This window comes from Antechinus flavipes, chromosome 2, assembly GCF_016432865.1.
Source record: "Antechinus flavipes isolate AdamAnt ecotype Samford, QLD, Australia chromosome 2, AdamAnt_v2, whole genome shotgun sequence".
Lineage (NCBI taxonomy): Eukaryota > Metazoa > Chordata > Mammalia > Dasyuromorphia > Dasyuridae > Antechinus > Antechinus flavipes.
The window spans coordinates 22,523,757-22,542,517 of record NC_067399.1 but is presented as its reverse complement, the minus strand read 5'-3'; the positions used below and the strand labels follow the sequence as shown (position 1 = coordinate 22,542,517).

At 56.6% G+C, this 18,761-nt stretch overlaps 1 protein-coding gene across 22 annotated transcripts in view; it reads left to right on the top strand.

Annotated features, from left to right (window-relative positions):
• The window catches only part of DYSF (dysferlin), a 225,227-nt gene that overhangs the window by 189,051 nt on the left and 17,415 nt on the right, over positions 1-18,761 (top strand). For 12 of the 22 annotated variants that reach the window (XM_051974284.1, XM_051974291.1, XM_051974304.1 and 9 more), the window contains 11 exons: positions 849-911; positions 8,053-8,151; positions 9,025-9,153; positions 9,541-9,696; positions 11,214-11,305; positions 12,558-12,728; positions 12,863-13,005; positions 13,471-13,610; positions 14,168-14,256; positions 14,579-14,674; positions 16,286-16,427. In XM_051974284.1, the coding sequence (XP_051830244.1) occupies positions 849-911; positions 8,053-8,151; positions 9,025-9,153; positions 9,541-9,696; positions 11,214-11,305; positions 12,558-12,728; positions 12,863-13,005; positions 13,471-13,610; positions 14,168-14,256; positions 14,579-14,674; positions 16,286-16,427 (1,320 nt within the window). Of the gene's footprint in view, positions 1-848; positions 912-8,052; positions 8,152-9,024; positions 9,154-9,540; positions 9,697-11,213; positions 11,306-12,096; positions 12,221-12,557; positions 12,729-12,862; positions 13,006-13,470; positions 13,611-14,167; positions 14,257-14,578; positions 14,675-16,285; positions 16,428-18,761 lie in introns of those variants that run through there. The other 10 variants (XM_051974306.1, XM_051974305.1, XM_051974302.1 and 7 more) reach the window with 2 other exon arrangements.

The following is an 18,761-nucleotide window of genomic DNA, read 5'->3' as shown; positions in this document are numbered from 1 at the left end:
TGTATCCTCCGAACCGAGAAACGTAGCTAGGAAGTACGGGAAGTGTTGACAGCTGAGTAATCAGTTCAAATCCTGCCTCAGACACTTACTTGCTGTGGGACCTAGAATAGGCTACTTAACTTAGATCTGCCTCAGTTTCTTTATCTGTAAAACAAGGAACAATGGCACTTGAGGATCAAACAAGATTATGTGTATAAAGATTTGCCAACCTTAAGCTGTTTTAGCCTGTGGGCCATTATTAACGCGAAGGGATAAGCCAGCAGAGATCTTCCTAACTTTGGAGGTCGCTGGGGGGTAGGGGAGCAGAGCGTTGGACCTGGAGTTCAGATCCGACCTTTACCATCTATGTGCCTCTGGGGAAATCGCATAACCTTGGTCTGCCTCAGTTTCCCATCCATAAAATGGGGATAATAATAACCCCAATCTCTTAGGATTGTTTTGAGGATCACGTGCTCAGCCCAGTTCTGGCACACAGTAGGTGCTTACTAAATGCTCACTTCCTTCCTTCCTTTAAGTCACTCAGTCAGCCAGAAAACGTTTTTAAGCAGTATTTACTGCCTGCCGGGTGGCTAAGGGGAGGTTAGAAAGGCAGGCCCGGAGCTCCTGCTCACAGGGAGTGTCCGTTCTAAGGGGGAACAAGCCTGAGACTGATGTAAGCGCCCGTTGCGCTGCGCATTAAGCCCCGCGAGTGGGGGAGCGCTCATGGGCTGTGGGGGGGAGGGGCCCACAGGCGGCCGGGGCCTCGGGGGAGGAGGGGAGAGAAGAGGGGACGGGCCTTCTCCAAGCCTGTCCTGGTCCCAGGGCCGGTCTCTCTAACCCCATCACTAACCTGCCTGTTTAATTTGTAGCTTGCGGACGGTATGGTTGGCTCAGCCCCCACTAACTTGAAGTCTTCTTCATCTGGCCTCCATGTAGGTACCGTTAAGCCTTTTTTTGGTGGGGGGTGGGGATGGACGCTCCCTGAGGTCCCAAGGGCTCAGCCGGCTCTCAGTTATCTGTGCAGGGCCCGGAAGGCTCCCGAGGAGGAGCCCTTAACGTGGCGGCCGTCTCGGGATGGGTTCTGAGGGGTCTCGGCCCGCGGCACGTCTGCGCCTCGGCCGCTTTGCCCGGAACGGGGTTAGAAGGGTCTGTGTGACCCGGAGCTCCCCTCGGAGGCGAAGGGCCTGTGGGACCAGCCGGAGCCGGACCTCGGAGCCGGACCTCGGAGCCGGGAAGGCCCCGGTGCCGACCGAGATGATCCCTGCAGGGTTATTGAGCGCCCGGCAGGGGAAAGGGCTTTTCCTCACCCAGCAGTTTGTCAGACGAGGCCCAGGCGCTGGTTGGGCGCTGGGCCCAGCAGACAAAAGGTGCAGTCACCCTTGGTCATTCTACTAACGCACTAATTTATTAACGCTTCCTTCCCACGGCCTCTGAGTGAGATGTCACCGATCACATTGTACAGACCAGGAAGGCTTAGAAGCGGAGGGAGAACACTGAGAAGGGCCCAGGAGCCGGGACCGGGTGCAAATCCCGCCTCGGACATTCCCCGGCCCAATGGGCTTGAGGAAGTTCCAGCAGTCTCTCAAGTTCTGTGCTTCTTGCGGGGAGGGGGAAGCTGGGCTCGATGACCTTTCTGGGTGGTCCTTCCCAGCCCTGGCGGTCTGAGTCTCCCCGGGGGGCCAAACAGAGGTTGAGGGTTTTAGCTTTAGGGTCAGAGCCATCGCTCGGGGCCTCTCGGGTCCTGGCTGGTAATGCCGCGGGTTCCGATGGGGACACGGAAGGGAGGAGGAGGTCCCCGGGAGGGACGGGGGTCCCCGGCCCCCCGCCTTCTCTCTGGCAAGCAGGCAGACGGGGCCCTCGGCGGCTTCTCAGGGACCGGGGAGGAAACCTTGGGCAAATTGGACGTTATCAGGGCCCGTTTCTCCTGAGTCGGCTATCTAGGCCCGGGAATCCCGGCACGGTCAGGCCCAGACCCCGGCCTTGGCAGCGTCAGTCTCGTGGAGTGGATGCCTCCTTGTCCTGGGGACTCCCCAGGGTTCGGGGAGAGACGGGAGGCGTGGACTTGGGAATGAGTCTTAGAATGAGGCAAAATGAAAGTAAATGATATCATTACAGAAGAATAAAGTTGATAACCATATCTAGGCCCCCTCTTTGTAGCTCTTTCCTGTTCATGAAGTACTTCCCTTATGAGGACTGTAGGAGAGATAGATAGTGCTTATCCTTATACAGATCTCCATCCATCCATCCATCCATCCATCTATCAGCAGTTAAGTGACTTGTCCAGGGTCTCAGAGCCAAATTGGGACTCGGGGCTGGGGCTTTAAGCTGCCTAGCTGCCCGGTCAGGAGACAAAGGCTGGAAACATAAAAGCACCGACTGGTTCGATGGAAGGAACACCCGCCCCCCTTGTGGCTCAGGCAGTTGCTCCCTCTCACGGGCCTCAGTTTCCCTGGCTGTCACAGGAAGGACTCCCGGGCTCCTCGGATGCTGTGACTTCCCTGGGGCTGTCCCAGGGCTAGTGAGTAAGAACACGGCTCAGGGGCTGCGGTTTCCCGAGCCAAGCGTGGAGCTGCCTCCGTGGGTTGTTCCGCCCCTCCGGAAGCACGTTCCCTGGGACCGGCGGGGGAGCAGCCGGTCAGCGAGCGCCTCGGGCCACAGAGGCCGCTGCAGACCCGGAGGATTCCTCAGAAGGGGCCGTCCTTCGGGCTTTTGTCCATGGCCAGCCTTTCCCGGCATCTTGTCAGCTTGGAGAAGCCGTGGCTGGGGCTTGAAGAGGGGGCGGCTTCTGGGGGGAGGTGGGGGCACGCTTTGGCTCGAGCAAGCTCGTCTTGTCCCCTCCAGTTCCTCCCTTCCTCCTCTCCCCAGCCCCGGCCGTCCCTTCCCTTTGCTCCCACCCAGCCGGGCCCAGAAGGGGTCAGCTCTGGGGGGGTCTGCGTGGCCAGGGGGCATAAGGGGCAAAGGCTTCCCTAGAAGCACAAATGGGGACAATCGTGGCCTCGGGGGGCTTCCGTCGGGTTAAAGGCTGCTTCTGTCTGCTCGCCCCTGGGGAAGGCCGGCCCCGGGGTGACCGAGTCTCCGAGCCTCTGGCCCCGCTGGCCCACGGTCTCGCTGAGCGGGTGACTGTCACACTCAGGCTCCCTCACCCAGAAGCAGCAGGTCCCCAAGTTAGCGGAGAGGAAGGGCCGGTTCTGGGGGGCCGCCCGTGTGTGTGTGTGTGTGGGAGGGGACACGGAGTTCTGCTTCCGGGAGGGCCCCGGCTTGGAGCAGCAATAGCAAAAGGGCCACCAGAGGGGGCGCAGCTGGTCGGCGACCTGCATGGGATGGACCGAGGCAGCCCCGGAAGGCTTCCTGGAGAAGGCGGCCACTCTGCCCCCTGGTTTTATCTGGTCTTCCCCGGAAGGGCTCCGGCTGGCCCAGCTGGGATCATAGACTCAGACCTTGCAGGTCACCCCGCCCCCTTTGCAAAGGAGGAACCCAGAGCTCGCACGGTGCTCTTGTCCCAGCTCCCAGAGACATTGAAGGCCGGAGTCAGGGCCCACTTCTTCCTCCCTCCCTTCCCCTGCCATCGGATGTCCCACGGGGCCCTTTTCTGGGGGAGGGGGCAAACAAGCACTTCCGGCAGCAGCCCTTCGCCCCGTGCTTTTAACCAGGGCCGGGTTCAGCATTAGTGCAGGGGGTAGAAACATGGGTTTGGGACTGGGAAGATGAGCTCAGTCCGGCCTCAGACACTCCTGCTGGGGGAGCCAGCTTGCCTCAGTTTCCCCTTCTGTAAAATGAGCCAGAAAAGGAAATGGCCAAACCCCCCGGTGTCTGTGCAGGAAAACCCCAAGGGGCCCACGAGGAGGGCGGGGGTGAGGGGACAGCTCCAGGCTGAGTGAGTGATCCTCGGCCCGGGCCCAGAGTCCGGGGGGCTGAGGGAAGGGCCTGCCGGACCGCGCGGCCGGTCTTTGAGAGACCGAAAGCAGTGACCAAGACTGCCATGAAGCCTCGATGTTGCCGAGAAGCCGGGTTTCCGGCAGTTCAGCAGCAGCCTTGCCCCTTAAGTCTAGACTTGGGATCGCGTCGGGGGAAGCGAGCCCGGCCGGGACTCCCTCCAGCGATGGATATCTCGGCTAACGGTTTGGGAACCGCTCAGGGCTCTGAGCCAGCCCCGGGCAGTCCGGGAGCAGCGTGAGGGGAGGACTCGAATCCAGGCCTTCCGGCCCTTAAGGCCGGCACCAGGGGCCCGCGCTGGACCACCGGCTTCTCTCAGGGCCCTTCAGACCCCCACGCAGCCTCCACCCGAGCCCCGGGAGGCGGCCAAAGCTCTCCGCTCGGGGGCCGGCTGGCTCGGGTGCCCCCTCTGCCTGTCGGGCCCTGCAGTCTGGCCGGGTCTTCCGTGAGTCATCCGTGGCAGATCCAAGTCCTCCATCAGATGACAAGGCGGGGGGGACCCGAGCCCGAGGCACATACTTTAGGTCTCCCCTGCTCGGGAGCTGGAGTCCGCGCCGACATCGGATCCCGCTGCTGGAGGCCAGAGCCGGCTCTGGGCGCCTCCCCCTCCCCCAAACATTCTTGTGGTCTCCTTTGGGGGCCCAGCCCTTCTCCCCAGCACGCCCCGCGGGGATGGCTCAGGGTGAGACCGTCTCCTGGCAGGAGCCCCAGACCCCGATGGCGAGAAGCCGCCCAAACGGCTCACCCCGCTCCCCACCCTGGCTCCTCGGCAAGAGGATTCTAGAGCTTTGTGCCGGGAGGGCCCAGAAAGGGTCGTCCTGTCCCTCCCCCTGCCTCCATGCTTGGCCCGCTGATCCCATCCCAGAGCAGGAACAAGCCCCAGCAAGTCTGGGAGACCAATATTCGTCCTGAAGGCAAAGGCCGGGGGGTGGGAGGCCCCCAAGTCCTTGGGAAAAGGCCACAGAATCAGAGAACATGGGAGCCCGGCACGGAGAGGGGCCGGCAGGCGCTTCTGCTCCGGGCTGGGCCACGTGAAAGAGGAATTAGCTTTTGTCTGCTTGGCCCCAGAGGACCAGGAGCCCCCCAGGGGCTGCAGGGAGGCAAACGGGGGGGGCAGCCAGTGTCCTTATCATTGGAGCTAAAAGGCAGCTGGCTCCCCCCCCCCATGTCTGCAGTCCTGGCTGCTGTGGGGTCGCCTTTTTGGGAGGGAGAGGACTGGAGGGCCAGGCGCGCTGACTCTGTGTCTGACCTAGAATCAGGCAGCTGCTGGTTCCATGGGCAGTGCCGGGCCTGGGACCCAGAAAACCCGATTCCAGCCTGGCCCCGGCGCTTCCTAGCGGCTTCCGAGCCTCTCACGCCGCCTCTGCCCTGAGGTCCCCATCTGTGAGATTCCTCCTCGGGCTGCTCGCAGGATCCGGGATCCGGGCATTTGGCCCGGCCCGGCTCGGTCACAGGGACGCTTTCTGCCGCCCTCCTGGGAGAGAAGTGCCGGGATTCCCTGGTAAAACACCCCGGGGTCTCTTGCCCCCTCTTGGGCAGGAGGCCGATCCCAGGGTTTAACTTGAGCCTTCCCTGGGGTCCCGACGCCTTCTCTTTGAGCCCGGCCTCAAGGAGGGGGGAGCTGTTGGAGGACAGAATGAAGGCGAAGAGAGAGAGCGATGATGACGTCGGCAGAGACTTCCGGGAGGGCCCAGGGGGCCGCGCCAACACAGTGGGAAGCCTGGGAATGGGCCCCGAGCAGTCACGCTCTCTCATGAGGAGAATCCCTGTCTCGGGTCAGATGCCGAGGACCCCGAGTGAGGGTTCTAGTGTCACCATTTGTGGCGTGGTGGAGGGAGCGCCAGCTCTGAAGTCTTGGAAAGGCCTGAATTCAAATCCTGATCTCCGGGCGATCTCGGACAAACCATCCCACTTTCCCGGACAAATCATCCCACTTTCCCGGACAGATCATCCCACTTTCCCGGACAGATCATCCCACTTTCCGGACAGATCATCCCACTTTCCCGGACAGATCATCCCACTTTCCCTGACAGATCATCCCACTTTCCCAGACAGATCATCTCACTTTCCCGGACAAATCATCCCACTTTCCCGGACATAGCATCTTACATTTGCCAAACATGGTGGATGGAGAGAAGAAGCAGGCGGGGAGAAGAGTGAAGGGGGAGGGAGAGGGGACGGAGGGCCCAGGAAAGCGAGGTGACCGGCCTGCCTTGTCCCGACCCGCTTTCAGTTCCGTGAGGCTGAGGGGGCTGAATCCCACAGTGAGGCTTTACTATGGAGGAGGCGCTGGGGATGCGAGAAATGAGAGAAAAAGCAGACCCTCCCTCCAAGATATTTGCAGGGAGAGGGGGCTTAAACCAGCTGTCTGTGTTTCCAGAACATTTACACCTCTGCCCAGGGCGCATTTATTTACGGGAGTGCTAGCAGAAGTCGTTTGGACCGGGTCATTCAGGGAAATGACCCCCCGGGTGGAAATCCCTGACCGAGAATGGACTATCCCCGGGGGTGCAGACAGACTTTTGTGGGATCCAAGGAGTGTCTGGTTATGGGCCCGTGTGCTTCTGCTGGTCCCCGTGTGTGTGTGTCTACATACGTGTTTGTACGTGTGCATGGGCAGCCATGGCTACTTGACCGCTGACCTTGGGGGCGGGGATGTGTGTATTTTGGGGTTTGGCACATGTAACGCTCTACACCCACACACATGTAGCTACAATACATACAGTAAATGCAGGTACATATAAATTCACAATGTATATGTATGGATGTGTAGTGACATATACACGTATGTATATACATGTATGCACACAAATGTGTTTATATGTATATATTAATATGTTGTTTGTATTTAAGTATATATATACATAAATTATATAAACAATATTTTGGTTTTTTACTTAGAAGTATTTTAAATATATATTAAATATTTAAATGTATATACTTAAATAAATGTAAAAATACATTTAAATATACATATATAAATACTGCATATTTATTGCATATAAATATTATAATTTTAATTTATTTATAAACAATGTTTACCTGTGAATGTATAAATTGGTGCATTTATGCACATCCATCCATATACAATCTGTGTGTGAGCCTGAGTCACAGGATCTGAATCTGATTTCCACTTCTACGTAAAAAGGATGGTGGAGGGGAGATGGGGAGAGGGGCCGGTCCACCACACCCTGGGGTCTCCCTCTTCCCACCCCATTTTAGATCCAGGTCAGAAAACTTCCCAGTTTTCCCTAAAACCTCGGGCTCCCGGAGGGGAATGTCGCTTTGAATTTCTCCGCGCGTCTGTCTGTCCGTACGTGTTTCTGTCTGCGGGCACTGACGCGCTTTGGTGCATGTTTGTAACTGGCGCTTGACCCCAGAGCTGCAGTAACAGGGGGGCAGGTCAGACTCAGCCCCCAGACCCGCTCTAACCGCCTCTTGTTTCTTTGGTGCTGCAGAAGATCCTCCTGGTGAGTGGGGCAGACGGAGCTTCTCCAAGTAGCCTTTCCTCCCCGCCGCCCTCTTTTCCTGGGAGGGCCCCGCTGGCAGCCACCTTTTCTATGCGTGGGCTCATTGGCCTCCCGCTGTTCCCAGTTCTTAATTTGAATGTGATCTTGGGAATTCTGGGGATCAGCTTGAAGAAGATCCTGAAACGTCCAGGCAGTCACGTAGGATTTATCCTCTGCCAGTGTTATATTTGCGAACTCCCTTTTATCTGATTCAGTTCCTCATCTGCAAAGAGAAGCTCACGGGTTGTAGGGGTCGCTTCCCCTCGCCCGGCTCAGCCCGGCGCTGGCCCGAAGGGGCTCCGGAAAGTCCGGCTGCTGTGGTTGCTCCGGGGGCTCCGTCTCAGGCTAAGCCCTCCGTGAGGCTCTGAATTACGACCACAGCCAATATGGCGCCGGGAAACATAGTCTGGGACTGCTTGGACAGAACGAGGTGGGGGGTCTGGGGGCTCCAGGAGGGGGCTGTTAGGGGGTCGGGAAGACCTGGAGGTGGAGGGTCACTTATTGGGACTCTGAGGCGACAAAGTCCGTGACGGGTCACGCAGGGAGGGTGAGCCGCCGGGACGGGACCCCAGCCTCAGCTCGCGTGCCCTTTGTTCTGAACCATCTGCTCTCTCCCCGACCCCCTGTTCAGGAAGAGGAGTTCGTCGATTGGTGGAGTAAATTCTACGCCTCAACGGGAGAGAACGAGAAGTGCAGAATCTATTTGGAGAAGGGGTTTGACACCCTGCAGGTGAGCAGTCGCAGCGGCCCCGGCCTGGCCGGAGTCACCGAGGCTCGTTCGGGGCTCAGCTAGTGAGGGAGAGTAAGTGATAAGGGAGACACGGCCCCTGCCCTGGGGAGTCCCAGATGGGACATCCCCAGATGGTAGTCGGAGGATGGGAAATCTAACTGGGGTCAGAACAATGGAAGAAGACAAAGGGGTTTGGGCCAAGGGTTCTGGGTTATCCCGGGATCTCAGAGGAGCCGGCACCCCGGGCCAGGCTGTCCCCCAGCCTCTTCCTGGCGGCCCAAAGGGAAAGGAGCACACCGTCCGGCTGCCCCAGTGCCCGGATTCCTCCGGGTTCCTCGGAGTCCAAACCAGAGGTCGCTGCGGGCAGGGCTGATGGACTCCTGCAGGAGCCCGAGCTTGGCTGGGACTGGGAGGAGTGGGCAGCGTTTGGGTGCAGGGAGCGGACAGGTTTCTCTGTAGGCTCCAAGCACCTCCAACTATGCAGTTTTCAAAGCTCCTGAAACCCTATCAAAGTCAGCCTGAGCTTTGTATTCATTTAATATTGTTGTGTTATATAATTCGAATAGCTCCTTATTCTCTAGTCTACTCTATTCCTCAGCCACACGGAATTAACACTGCCTCTCCTCCCTCTTCCATCTTTCTCTCTTATTTTCTTCCTGTTCCTCAAATTCTCTTCCCGCTTCTTACTCCCTGATCTCCCCTCTCCCCTCTCCCCCCCTTTCCCCTCCTTTCTCTTCTCCCTTCCATTCCCCCGCCTTTCTCTTTCCTGTGGACCCCCCTCCTTTGAATGCCCTTCCCTCTCCCTCTCTTCCCTTCCTCCTTTCCTCTGACTTTTCCCTCTTTCTCCCTTTTTGTATCCGCCATGTGTGGCAGGTGTATGAGACGGAGCTGGAGAACGTGGAAGGCTTTGAAGGTCTGGCCGATTTTTGTAACACCTTCAAACTATACCGGGGGAAGACCCAGGAAGAGGTCGAGGACCCGTCTGTAATCGGGGAGTTCAAGGTAAGGAGGCCTCGTGGGCACCTCAACACCGGGATTCTGCAGTTGGTGTTGAAGGGGCCAAGGACTGAGTTCTTTATATTATGGGGATTTCCGATCTCGTGGGGAAGAATGAACACACAGAATAGATGCCAGTGACTGATGGTGATGGAGATGGGTCAGTGAGGGTAGTAATGAGGAGGAAGGTGATGGTGATGATGGCCTTGGCAGTAATGGGGGGTGGGGGTGCTGAGAGCATGGCCCTGCTGGGGGTAGCGATGGTGGTGGGAAGGGGTTGGGGGTGGTTGTACTGAGCTCAGAGACGTGTCTAGTGCGAGGGAGGGGTTGGCAAGCAGGCGACGGGGAGGATGCTGATGGTGCTCATGGAAACTAACCCCAGTCTCTTTGCAGGGACTGTTCAAAATCTACCCCCTTCCGGATGACCCGGCTGTCCCCTTGCCCCCGAGGCAGTTTCACCAACTGCCCGCCCAGGGACCCCAGGAGTGTCTCGTCCGTGTTTACATCATCCGAGCTTTTGGCCTGCAACCCAAGGACCCCAATGGAAAGGTACCCCACAGTCCCGTGTTCCCCCTCAGGAGCAGGGTCTTGAGCTAAAGGGCAATGGGATTCGGCCCTTGCTGACCCGTGGGGAGCCTGGCTGGCGGCCCAAGAGTCTCTCATGAAACAACAAACGTTAGGAGGTGGGAAGGAGGAGACATCCATCGGTGTGAGCTTCCTGGAGGAGGTGGCCTTTCACCCGGGCTGGAGAGCTTACATAAGTTGGGGGGGTGTAGCGATCATTTTTCTGAGAGGAGAACGGTAGAAGCAAGTAGCACATGCGGGGAACGGGGATGGGAGAATCCCAGCTGGACGTGCGGCCGGCCTAGACCTGCTCCCGAGTTCTGTTAGGAACATTTACCACCAGTGTGAGCCCAAATGAGTGAGTTCCCTCATCTTCCTGCTTTGCAAAAGTCAAAACATTATCAGGTGCCAGCCGTTATCAGGAAATGTGGAGCCGAGAAGTTTGAATCGGGGAATCGGGGAGACCCGAGTTAGATTTCTGCCCCATCCGCTTGCTAGCGCCAGTCACTGCTTTTCTCAGCCTTAGTTTCCCCATATGTAAAAAAGAGAAAAAGAGTAATAATATTTTCCTCCCAGGGTTGTTCAGTTGGGATAATGTGCATTGCAAACTTTAAGGTGTTGCATGAGTGTGAAGGCCGGGTTCGCCCCCTGGAGGCCTTAGGACCAGCGGAGTCAGGATAAGAAAAGTCCTCAGTTGTTATTCTTGTTCTTTAGGGGTAGAAGTGCAGGGGATGGACGCAAGCTCTCCAAGACCTCCCTTCTCCTCGACTCCCACCAAAGTGACCCTGACTCCTCTTACCACCCCCCTCCCCATCCTTCCCATAATTCTCTGCATACACCAATTATCGGGCCAGCACAGGAGAGTGGGAGGGGCCATTTTCCCAGCATGTGCTAATAGAGCATTGTCCCATGGGTAATTAAGTGCCGGGCCGTCTGGTTCCAGGGCACCTCCTCTGAGTCTCAGCCCTTTACATAGCAGGGTTAGCCGTTGTTATTACTAGCTATAAGGAACACGTGCAGCTGGCGGACCCCTTTCCAGGCCAGGTGGAGCCGGGGTCCTTGCCAGGCACCCCTCAACCCACAGTATTTATTAAGCGCGGAGAGTTCTGGGTAGCACCTGAAAGTTGAACGAAATGCCGGCCTGTCCCTCCCCCCTCCCAGCTCTCCTATCCCAGTCCGACCTGGTTACACCTTCCAATGGACTGAGGAAATGCAGGAAAGAGCCTAGAAGGGGTAATCATGAGGGTGATGATAGAGAAGGTCAGGAGACAGTAAAAGGGGAGGGCTCCTTGGAGTCATCTAGTCCGACTCTAGTTTTACAGAGAAGGAAGCGGAGCCCGCAGAGCTTCCAAGGTTGTCCAAGGTCACACGGAGGTAGAATTTGAATCCAGAGCCTATGACTTCAGAGACGGGGCTTTCCCCAGTACCATGTTACTTAAGAGGAATTTCCAAGACGCATTGGATAATCCGTCACAGTCGCTTCTATCTGTCCCGTCCCCTAGTGTGACCCTTACATCAAGATTTCCGTGGGGAAAAAATCCGTGAATGACCAGGAAAACTACGTTCCCTGCACTCTGGAGCCTGTGTTTGGAAAGTAAGTGAAGAGGCTTGGAGCTGCACAGGATGAGGTGGGGCGGGGGGACAAGCTGGAGGCAGGGATGCTGGTGGCTGCTGGGGGAGGCACCCCTGAGGCGCTTACACGGTCATGTCCATTTCCTTACTGCTCCCCTAGAACAACGCTGCGCACATAGTAGGTCTTTTAGCGATGCTTCTTAAACCCCGTTGAGTTTCTAAGGCTTTTCATGCCCAGGAGTTGGAAAGAGTCGAGGTCGGGGCGGTGGGATCCCCCAGAGAGGGGGCAAAGCACTCGTTGCCAGGAGAAAGGGGGGACTAAGGGCCAGACTCATAGCTGCCTATTTCCGTGTTGGGGAAAGTCACAGAAAACATGCCTTCTGACTGGCTTTTCAAGGCAAATTCAGGTGTGTGCGTGTGCAAGTGTGTGTGTGCAAGTGTGTGCGTGCGCAAGTGTGTGTCCGTGTGCAAGTATGTGTGTGTGCACATGTGCGTGCAAGTGCGTGTGTGTGTGTATACATGTGTGTACGTGTGTGTAAAGAGCTCAGGTGACAGAGACCGAGGGGCACAGAGACCGCGCTGGTGCAGGGACGTCACAGAGGAAGGGCCATCTCGCGGTTTTAAAAATGATTCTGACTCATTATTTTTGCTCGCTCGATGCGAGGTATGGCTGATTCTCCCCTGGTGGGCTGCAAGCGCTGCTGGCACGCTCTGAAGTTGGTTATCACTGGGTCAGAGCTCTGGTTGCCCCTGCCTTGCGACAGTTCTGCTAAGAGTAAGGGCTTCTCATGCTTCCTTTTCCCCCTTCGTCAGCAGACTGTGGCCAGGCCTCTTCCCAAGCGGAACCTAAGTTTGTCGTTCATTCACCAACCCAGAGGAAGGAGACAGTTTCTGCTGCCACCATCCATCCTCCCCTCCACCTCCCCTAACCCTCCATCTGTCCCCCCACTCATCCCCCCCATCCATCTGCCCCCCCTCCCCCATCAGTTACTTCTTCCATCCGTCCCTTCCTGCGTCCCTTCATTCATTCGCACACCCCTGCTTTCCTTTGCTCCCTCACGGCTCCTCACGGGGCCGCGCTCAGCAGGGACCAGGCTGCGCCGCGGGAGAGACGGGGGCTTGGTGCTTGAGCCCCACTTGGGGCAGCAGGGGGCTTCCCGCCCGGAGGAGGGGCTCATTCGGGGCCGAGCCTGGGGCCCAGCAGCGGGGCTGAAGGCTCCGGGGGGCGGGAGTCCCTTCATTCCCGCGGTCTGACGACGGCTCCCTCCCTGCAGGATGTTTGAGCTGACCTGCACGCTGCCCCTGGAGAAGGACCTCAGGGTCATGCTGTATGACTACGACCTCCTCTCCAAGGATGAGAAGATCGGGGAGACGGTCATCGACTTGGAGAACCGGTTCCTGTCCAAGTTTGGGGCGCGGTGCGGCCTTCCCCAGACCTACTGCGTGTAAGTGCCGAGGCCGCCCTGGCCAGGCCCGGGCCCGTCCGTCACGGCCGCGGGGAGGAGCCCCCGAGGGGGGGTGCACGCGCCCGCCGCGGCCCCGTCTCTGAGTGTCTCCTGCTGCCTCTGCTTGGTCTTAGCTCGGGTCCGAACCAGTGGCGAGACCAGCTGCGTCCCACCCAGCTCCTGCATCTCTTCTGCCAGCAGAACAAGGCCAAAGCCCCCGTGTACCACCAGGACCGGGTGGTCTTCCAGGACACCGAGGTCACCCTCGAGGACATCGGTGAGCCCCGGGCCCGTCCGGCCGACGGCTAACTGACCAGCCTGGGCGGGAGGGAGGGGCTCCCCGCTCTCTGATTCTGGGCTGAGGTGGGAGCGAGAGGTCCGGGTCCAGATCTCGGTTCCGCCCAAACTAGCGGTGCCGAGAATGGGTCTGGGGGATCCCAGAGTTCAGGGATCAGGGAGGGCTCCCTGGAGGAAGCAGAGCTTAAATAAGGCCGGACCCGAGAGGTGGGAAGGGAGGAACAAGGAGGGCATCTGTCCTGGAAGCAGAGCCTTGAAAGGGCGCTGGCTCTGATGGTGGTGCTCCAGGCAGCGCCTGGCGGGGCGGGGGCCGGGGGGTTCCTGGGCTTGGGCTCCAACACAACGTCCTGGGTCTTCAGGAGGCCGCGCCCGGCCCCTTGGTCACGTGGGGGAGGCCGCCCGGCCCCTTGCTGATCCCACGCTGGCGTTTTTCTTTCGGGGTCAGAGCATGGCAAGGTGGCCAATCCCCACCTGGGCCCGGCGGAGGAGCGGCTGGCGCTGGCGGTGCTGAGGCAGCAGGGCCTGGTCCCGGAGCACGTGGAGAGCCGGTCCCTCTACAGTCCCCTGCAGCCGGACATCGAGCAGGTGGGAGCCCCTCCCTCCGGACCGTCCTGCCGGGCTTCCTGTGGGGCGGAGCATCTCCTGGGGGCTGTGCCCTGCCCCCAACCGAACGAGACGGGCTCAGGGAGCAGTCGTGGTCAGGGACCCAGGACGTGGGGCGGCCCTTCTTGCCTCAACCCAACTGCCCTGTGGCGGGGAGCCCACCCTCTCCTGGGACAAGATTTTCTTCCTTTGCTGGAACTGCCCTTGTCAGAAAATTCTCCATGTCGGAGGGAAGGCATGGGGGGCTCTGAGGGGACACGTGGGGGGCTCTGAGGGGACACGTGGGGGGCTCTGAGGGGACACGTGGGGGGCTCTAAGGGGACACGTGGGGGGGCCACTGAGGGGACACATGGGGGCCTCTGAGGGGACACGTGGGGGGGCCTCTGAGGGGACACGTGGGGGGCTCTGAGGGGACACGTGGGGGGCTCTGAGGGGACACGTGGAGGGCCTCTGAGGGGACACGTGGGGGGGGCCTCTGAGGGGCACACAGGCAGGGGCCGCCGAGGCATTCTGATTTCATGGGCCAACTCTCTCCACAGGGGAAGCTACAAATGTGGATTGACCTATTCCCAAAGGCCCTTGGGACGCCTGGACCTCCCTTCAAAATTACTCCTCGCAAAGCCAAGAGGTGACTTTCCCTTGGAGCCTGGCCCCGAGGGCTTTGTCTGGGCCGAGCGCTGTCTGTCCGGTGCTTTGTTTCAGTTCAGAAATTCATGGAGAGCTGGGGTTGGGGTCATCCTGAGGCTGGGGAGAGGGCTTGATTCTGGGAACCCTCCATGGACAGACGGGGGGCTGGTCTTTGGCCGGCATTTGGAGCTGGAGTGTTTTTCTGGGAAAAGTTGAGCTCCTGGGAGGCATGAAACTGAGGGCGCAGAGCTCTGTGTGTTTGGGGTCCCCCATGACTTCCCCCTCCTTCTGCCGTGACAGCTGCGCCTTCCTCTTCTCCCCAGGTTTCTCCTGCGATGTATCATTTGGAACACCAAAGATGTCATCTTGGACGACGTCAGCATCACAGGGGAGAAGATGAGCGATATCTATGTCAAAGGGTAGGAACTGCCCTGTGGTCCCATAATTCCCTTCACCACCATCACAAACGAGCATTTATTAAGTGCTTACTGTATGCACGTTAGGTAGATATAAAGAGCAACAAGCACGGCCTGGGCCGTCAAGGAGACACTGATGTGAGGCTGCTCTGAAGGGCCTCCGGGCCGGGCCCGCCTTTCTCTGCTCGCATGGAGAAGACTGAAATAAGCTAAGGAGGATTGGGGGCCATTTGGTATTTGTTCATTGAAAATAATGCATTAAAATCTCAGCTAGAATAAATGAAAATCCTGACCCCTGTCTGTGAGGGGCAAACGTAGCCCCTGACCTTAGGGAATCCTTAATATGATGAGGGAAGGGGTGAGCTGCACTCCCCCGTCCTCAGGGACTCCCTGGTCTGGTAGAGAAGATCCCTAGATCCCATCCTCGGGGATCCCTTGGTTGGAAGGGGATCCCCTCATTCTTAAAGATCCCTTGGTGTGGTAGGGAAAATCCCAATCTTATACTCAGGGACCTTCTGGTTTGAAGGGGATGCCCCCATTCTTAGCGATCCCCTGCTCTGGTAGGGAAGATCCTCCAACCCCTATCTTGAGGAATCCCTAGTCTGGTAGGGAAAATCTCAGCCCCCATACTCAGGGACCTCCTGGTTTAATGGAGAAGCCCCTATTCTTAGGGATCCCCTGCTCTGGTAGGGAAGACCCCCACTCCATATCCTCAGGGATCCCCTGTTCTGATGGAGAAAATCCCCATCCCCCATCCTCAGGAAGCCCTTTGCTGACAAGTCCTTCTGTGGAACTCCCATAATGTCTTTCCCTGCAGGTTTTCCGTATCCCCCTCTCTGGGAAGGAGGGGAGCAGTCTAAATGAGGTAGTTTTATTTTAAAGAGCTCAGGAAATGAAAGAAATGGAGAATTCCAGCGGCTCGTCCCTTCCTGTTAGCGGCTTTTATGTTTATGACACGTTCTCTTAGGCCAGTGGAGAATTCTTTCCCCTTCGGGAGCCCCCTCACTTGCCGGAGGCCCTGTTTGTCCTCGGTGTGTCCCACAGACTGTGAGAAGCATTCAGTGAGTCTGCCCACTGAGGCCCAATCCGACTAGTGCCCCTTCCGTCAAATCCAGCTCCCGTGAGAAATCCAAAATGGACACGAAAGAGCCAGTAGCTGAGGGAGAGGGAATGAGCTACTCAGAAGGAATCTTTCTTTGCACGTGTCCAATAGGGGCTTAGAACTTGAGAAGTTGGGACAAAAGTCCTGAGCAGGAGGAGAACCTAGAACCAGAAAAGCAGACAGAGTGTTCGAATGGAGGACTTAGAATTTTGCCGTGGAAGGGACCTTCAAGTCCCGTCTGGTCCAGTCTCCTCATTTGACAGATGAGGAAACGGTACCCGGAGAAGTTAATGGAAGTCGAGCCTCGGTTCTCAGTCTGCGTCCATCGCTCCTGCCCCTGGATGGAGGGAACCGTGGGGTGGATGATGGGGTTCCTCACTGCCCAGAGCCGATGGCCTGTGGGTAGCAGGGGCGACGTTTACCCCCCCGTCTCTCCGTCCTCCTCGCCCGGCCCTCCAGATCGGGATGAAGTATTCCTCTTGTAAACGCAACGAACCTTTTCTTCTCTCTAGCTGGATGCTTGGCTTTGAGGAGCACAAACAAAAGACAGATGTTCACTATCGCTCGCTGGGAGGAGAGGGCAACTTTAACTGGCGCTTCATCTTCCCCTTCGACTACATGCCCGCCGAGCAAGTCTGCATGGTCGCAAAGAAGGTGAGCGCGATCCCGGGTCCTGGACCGTTGCCATTATGGTCCTTCTGCCTCCGAGCGCTAACAGGGAGCTCGGGTGTCAGGGCCAGCTCGGAACCGACGGATGGATGCCCCTGGGGAGCCCCACTGAGGGGGGGACAGCGGTCTGTCCCCCAGGAGCCTGAGGGGAGGGTGTGAACTCTTTCCTGGGAGAAGCTCTGAGCTAGGGGGAGCACACAGCACTGATCTTCTCCATAGGGAACGCGTAAATCCTAAGTAGACATTTACTAGGAAGTGTAAAGGCTTAAAAGTCAATTTCCAAAACACAAAATGGGGGCAACACATCTAATCAGCAAATTTTCTGGGGGTTTTAGTGGATTGCAAGCCCAACATGAGTCACCAGCTGAGAAAGCTCATGTGACCTTAGACAGACTTGAGAGGCCTTGGGTCCCCGTGGGCTGCTGGTGCAGAGTGTTAGGCCTGAAGTCAGACTTCTGGTCCTGAGTTCAAATCCAGCCTCAAACACTAACTGTGTGATCCTGGACATAGTTTCCTCATCTGTAAAATGAGCTGGAGAAGGAAAGGGCAAAGCACTCTGATATGGGACTTTTTATTTTTTTTAGCAATGTTTATAATTTCATATAAAAATAGTCATCATCATTATAGGTACTACAGGAAGGATTTCAAGGGTTGAAAAAGATTACAGTGGGCATTAGTTCTAACTTCCTAATTTTACAGATGAGGAAACTGAGGCTCCAACAGGCTAAGTAATTTGCGTAGAAGCATGCAGCTTACAAATATCCAATGTGGAATTTAAACTTGCTGTCTTAAATGAGAGGGCTTTCAGAGAGTAGGATGTTAAAAGGCCTTGAGGAGATATCATATTATATAATTATAATTATTTTTATATATTATCATATTATACATTATATTATTATACATATATCTTATACACATGCATTATATATACATATATATGCTATCTATAACATATATATTATATACTTATATGTAATTATATATATGTATATATTTAAATCTACATATAATATATCAAATTAGGTTAGGAAGATAATGATAAGGAAGATAGGTTGGAAAGTGTAATAGAGTGTCATAGAGGCAGAGACAGGTTCGAATGTGGCCCCTAGCTGGGTGACCTGGGCAATTCGTCTAACATCTCAGTTTCAGTTCCTTTATCTGTAATATGGGGATAACAGCAGCATCTCCTTCCCAGAGCTGCTGTGAGGATCAGTCGGAATCATCCTGGTAAAGTGCTCTCCTTGTGGAGGGGGGTCTGCCCCAGATGTGTTGGTGGCCGCCTGGACTTTAGTCAGAAGGACAGAATAGGAAAGGAAGGAAGTCGCTTCCCAGTGACGAACCTCAGGAGAGGGTTCTGGGGCCCCTGAAGGAGTTTCAGAGAACTCATGAACTTGGATAAGAAACACATTTTGAGTTTTCTCTTTCCAATGTGCTTGATTTCCTCTGCAGTCCTATGGACAGCATGCATTTAAAATCATTGGCCTGGCAAGGTTTCCCTGGGCTGCCAGAGGTCCCAAGGCCAAGGACACGCCCTGGGTTCCTGAGAGGTGATCCTCTGGTACATGTGTCACTGGGCCGCCAAGGTTGGGAACTGGGACAGAGTCCGGAGGGTTTCGCTCAAGGGATGCAGTGTGGGGGGCATTTGTTGTTCCATTCTTGAGGAGAACATGACATTGGGGAGGTGCCGCCATGACACGCAAGTGAGCTGGATTGAAGGTGAGGGGGGCTGGGCAAGGTCCCCTCCTCACCGTCTCCAGGGACATTTGGTCCAGTGGCCAGACAAAGACCAGGACGACTGGAGATGGCCCTAGGTGCAGTGGGAGACCTTGGGTCTCAGTTGCAGGGCCGTACCCATTCAGCGATTAAGGCTAGATAGAAATCGAGGTAAATCATCTCCTCTTTCACCTGTTTAAAAAAATCTAAACAAATAAATGGGAGATTTAAGTCTCCACGACAACTCCCTCCTCCATGCCCTCTCCTCTTCCCAGTTAACTCTGTCCTTAGTTCTTATACTTACATCCATACATCGTCTCCTTCTTTAGAATGGAAACCCCTGAAATCGGGCACCGCTTCATTTCTGTTCTCAGGTCTCCCGTGCCTGCAAAGAACAGAGCCTCAATCAGTGCTAGTCGATTGACGTGATTGTCACCTTCAGTGTCTGGAAGGGTGTAATGTGGGAAAGGAAAAAATGTCCCAACGTGCAGCGGAGCGTTTTGGAAGATATTGAGGTTCCTCTTTCAGGAGGTGTCCAAGTAGAGAGTGGGGGAGCATTTGTCCGGTGTGTCATAGGCTCTGTTTCCAAGTATGGTTCAGTCTAGT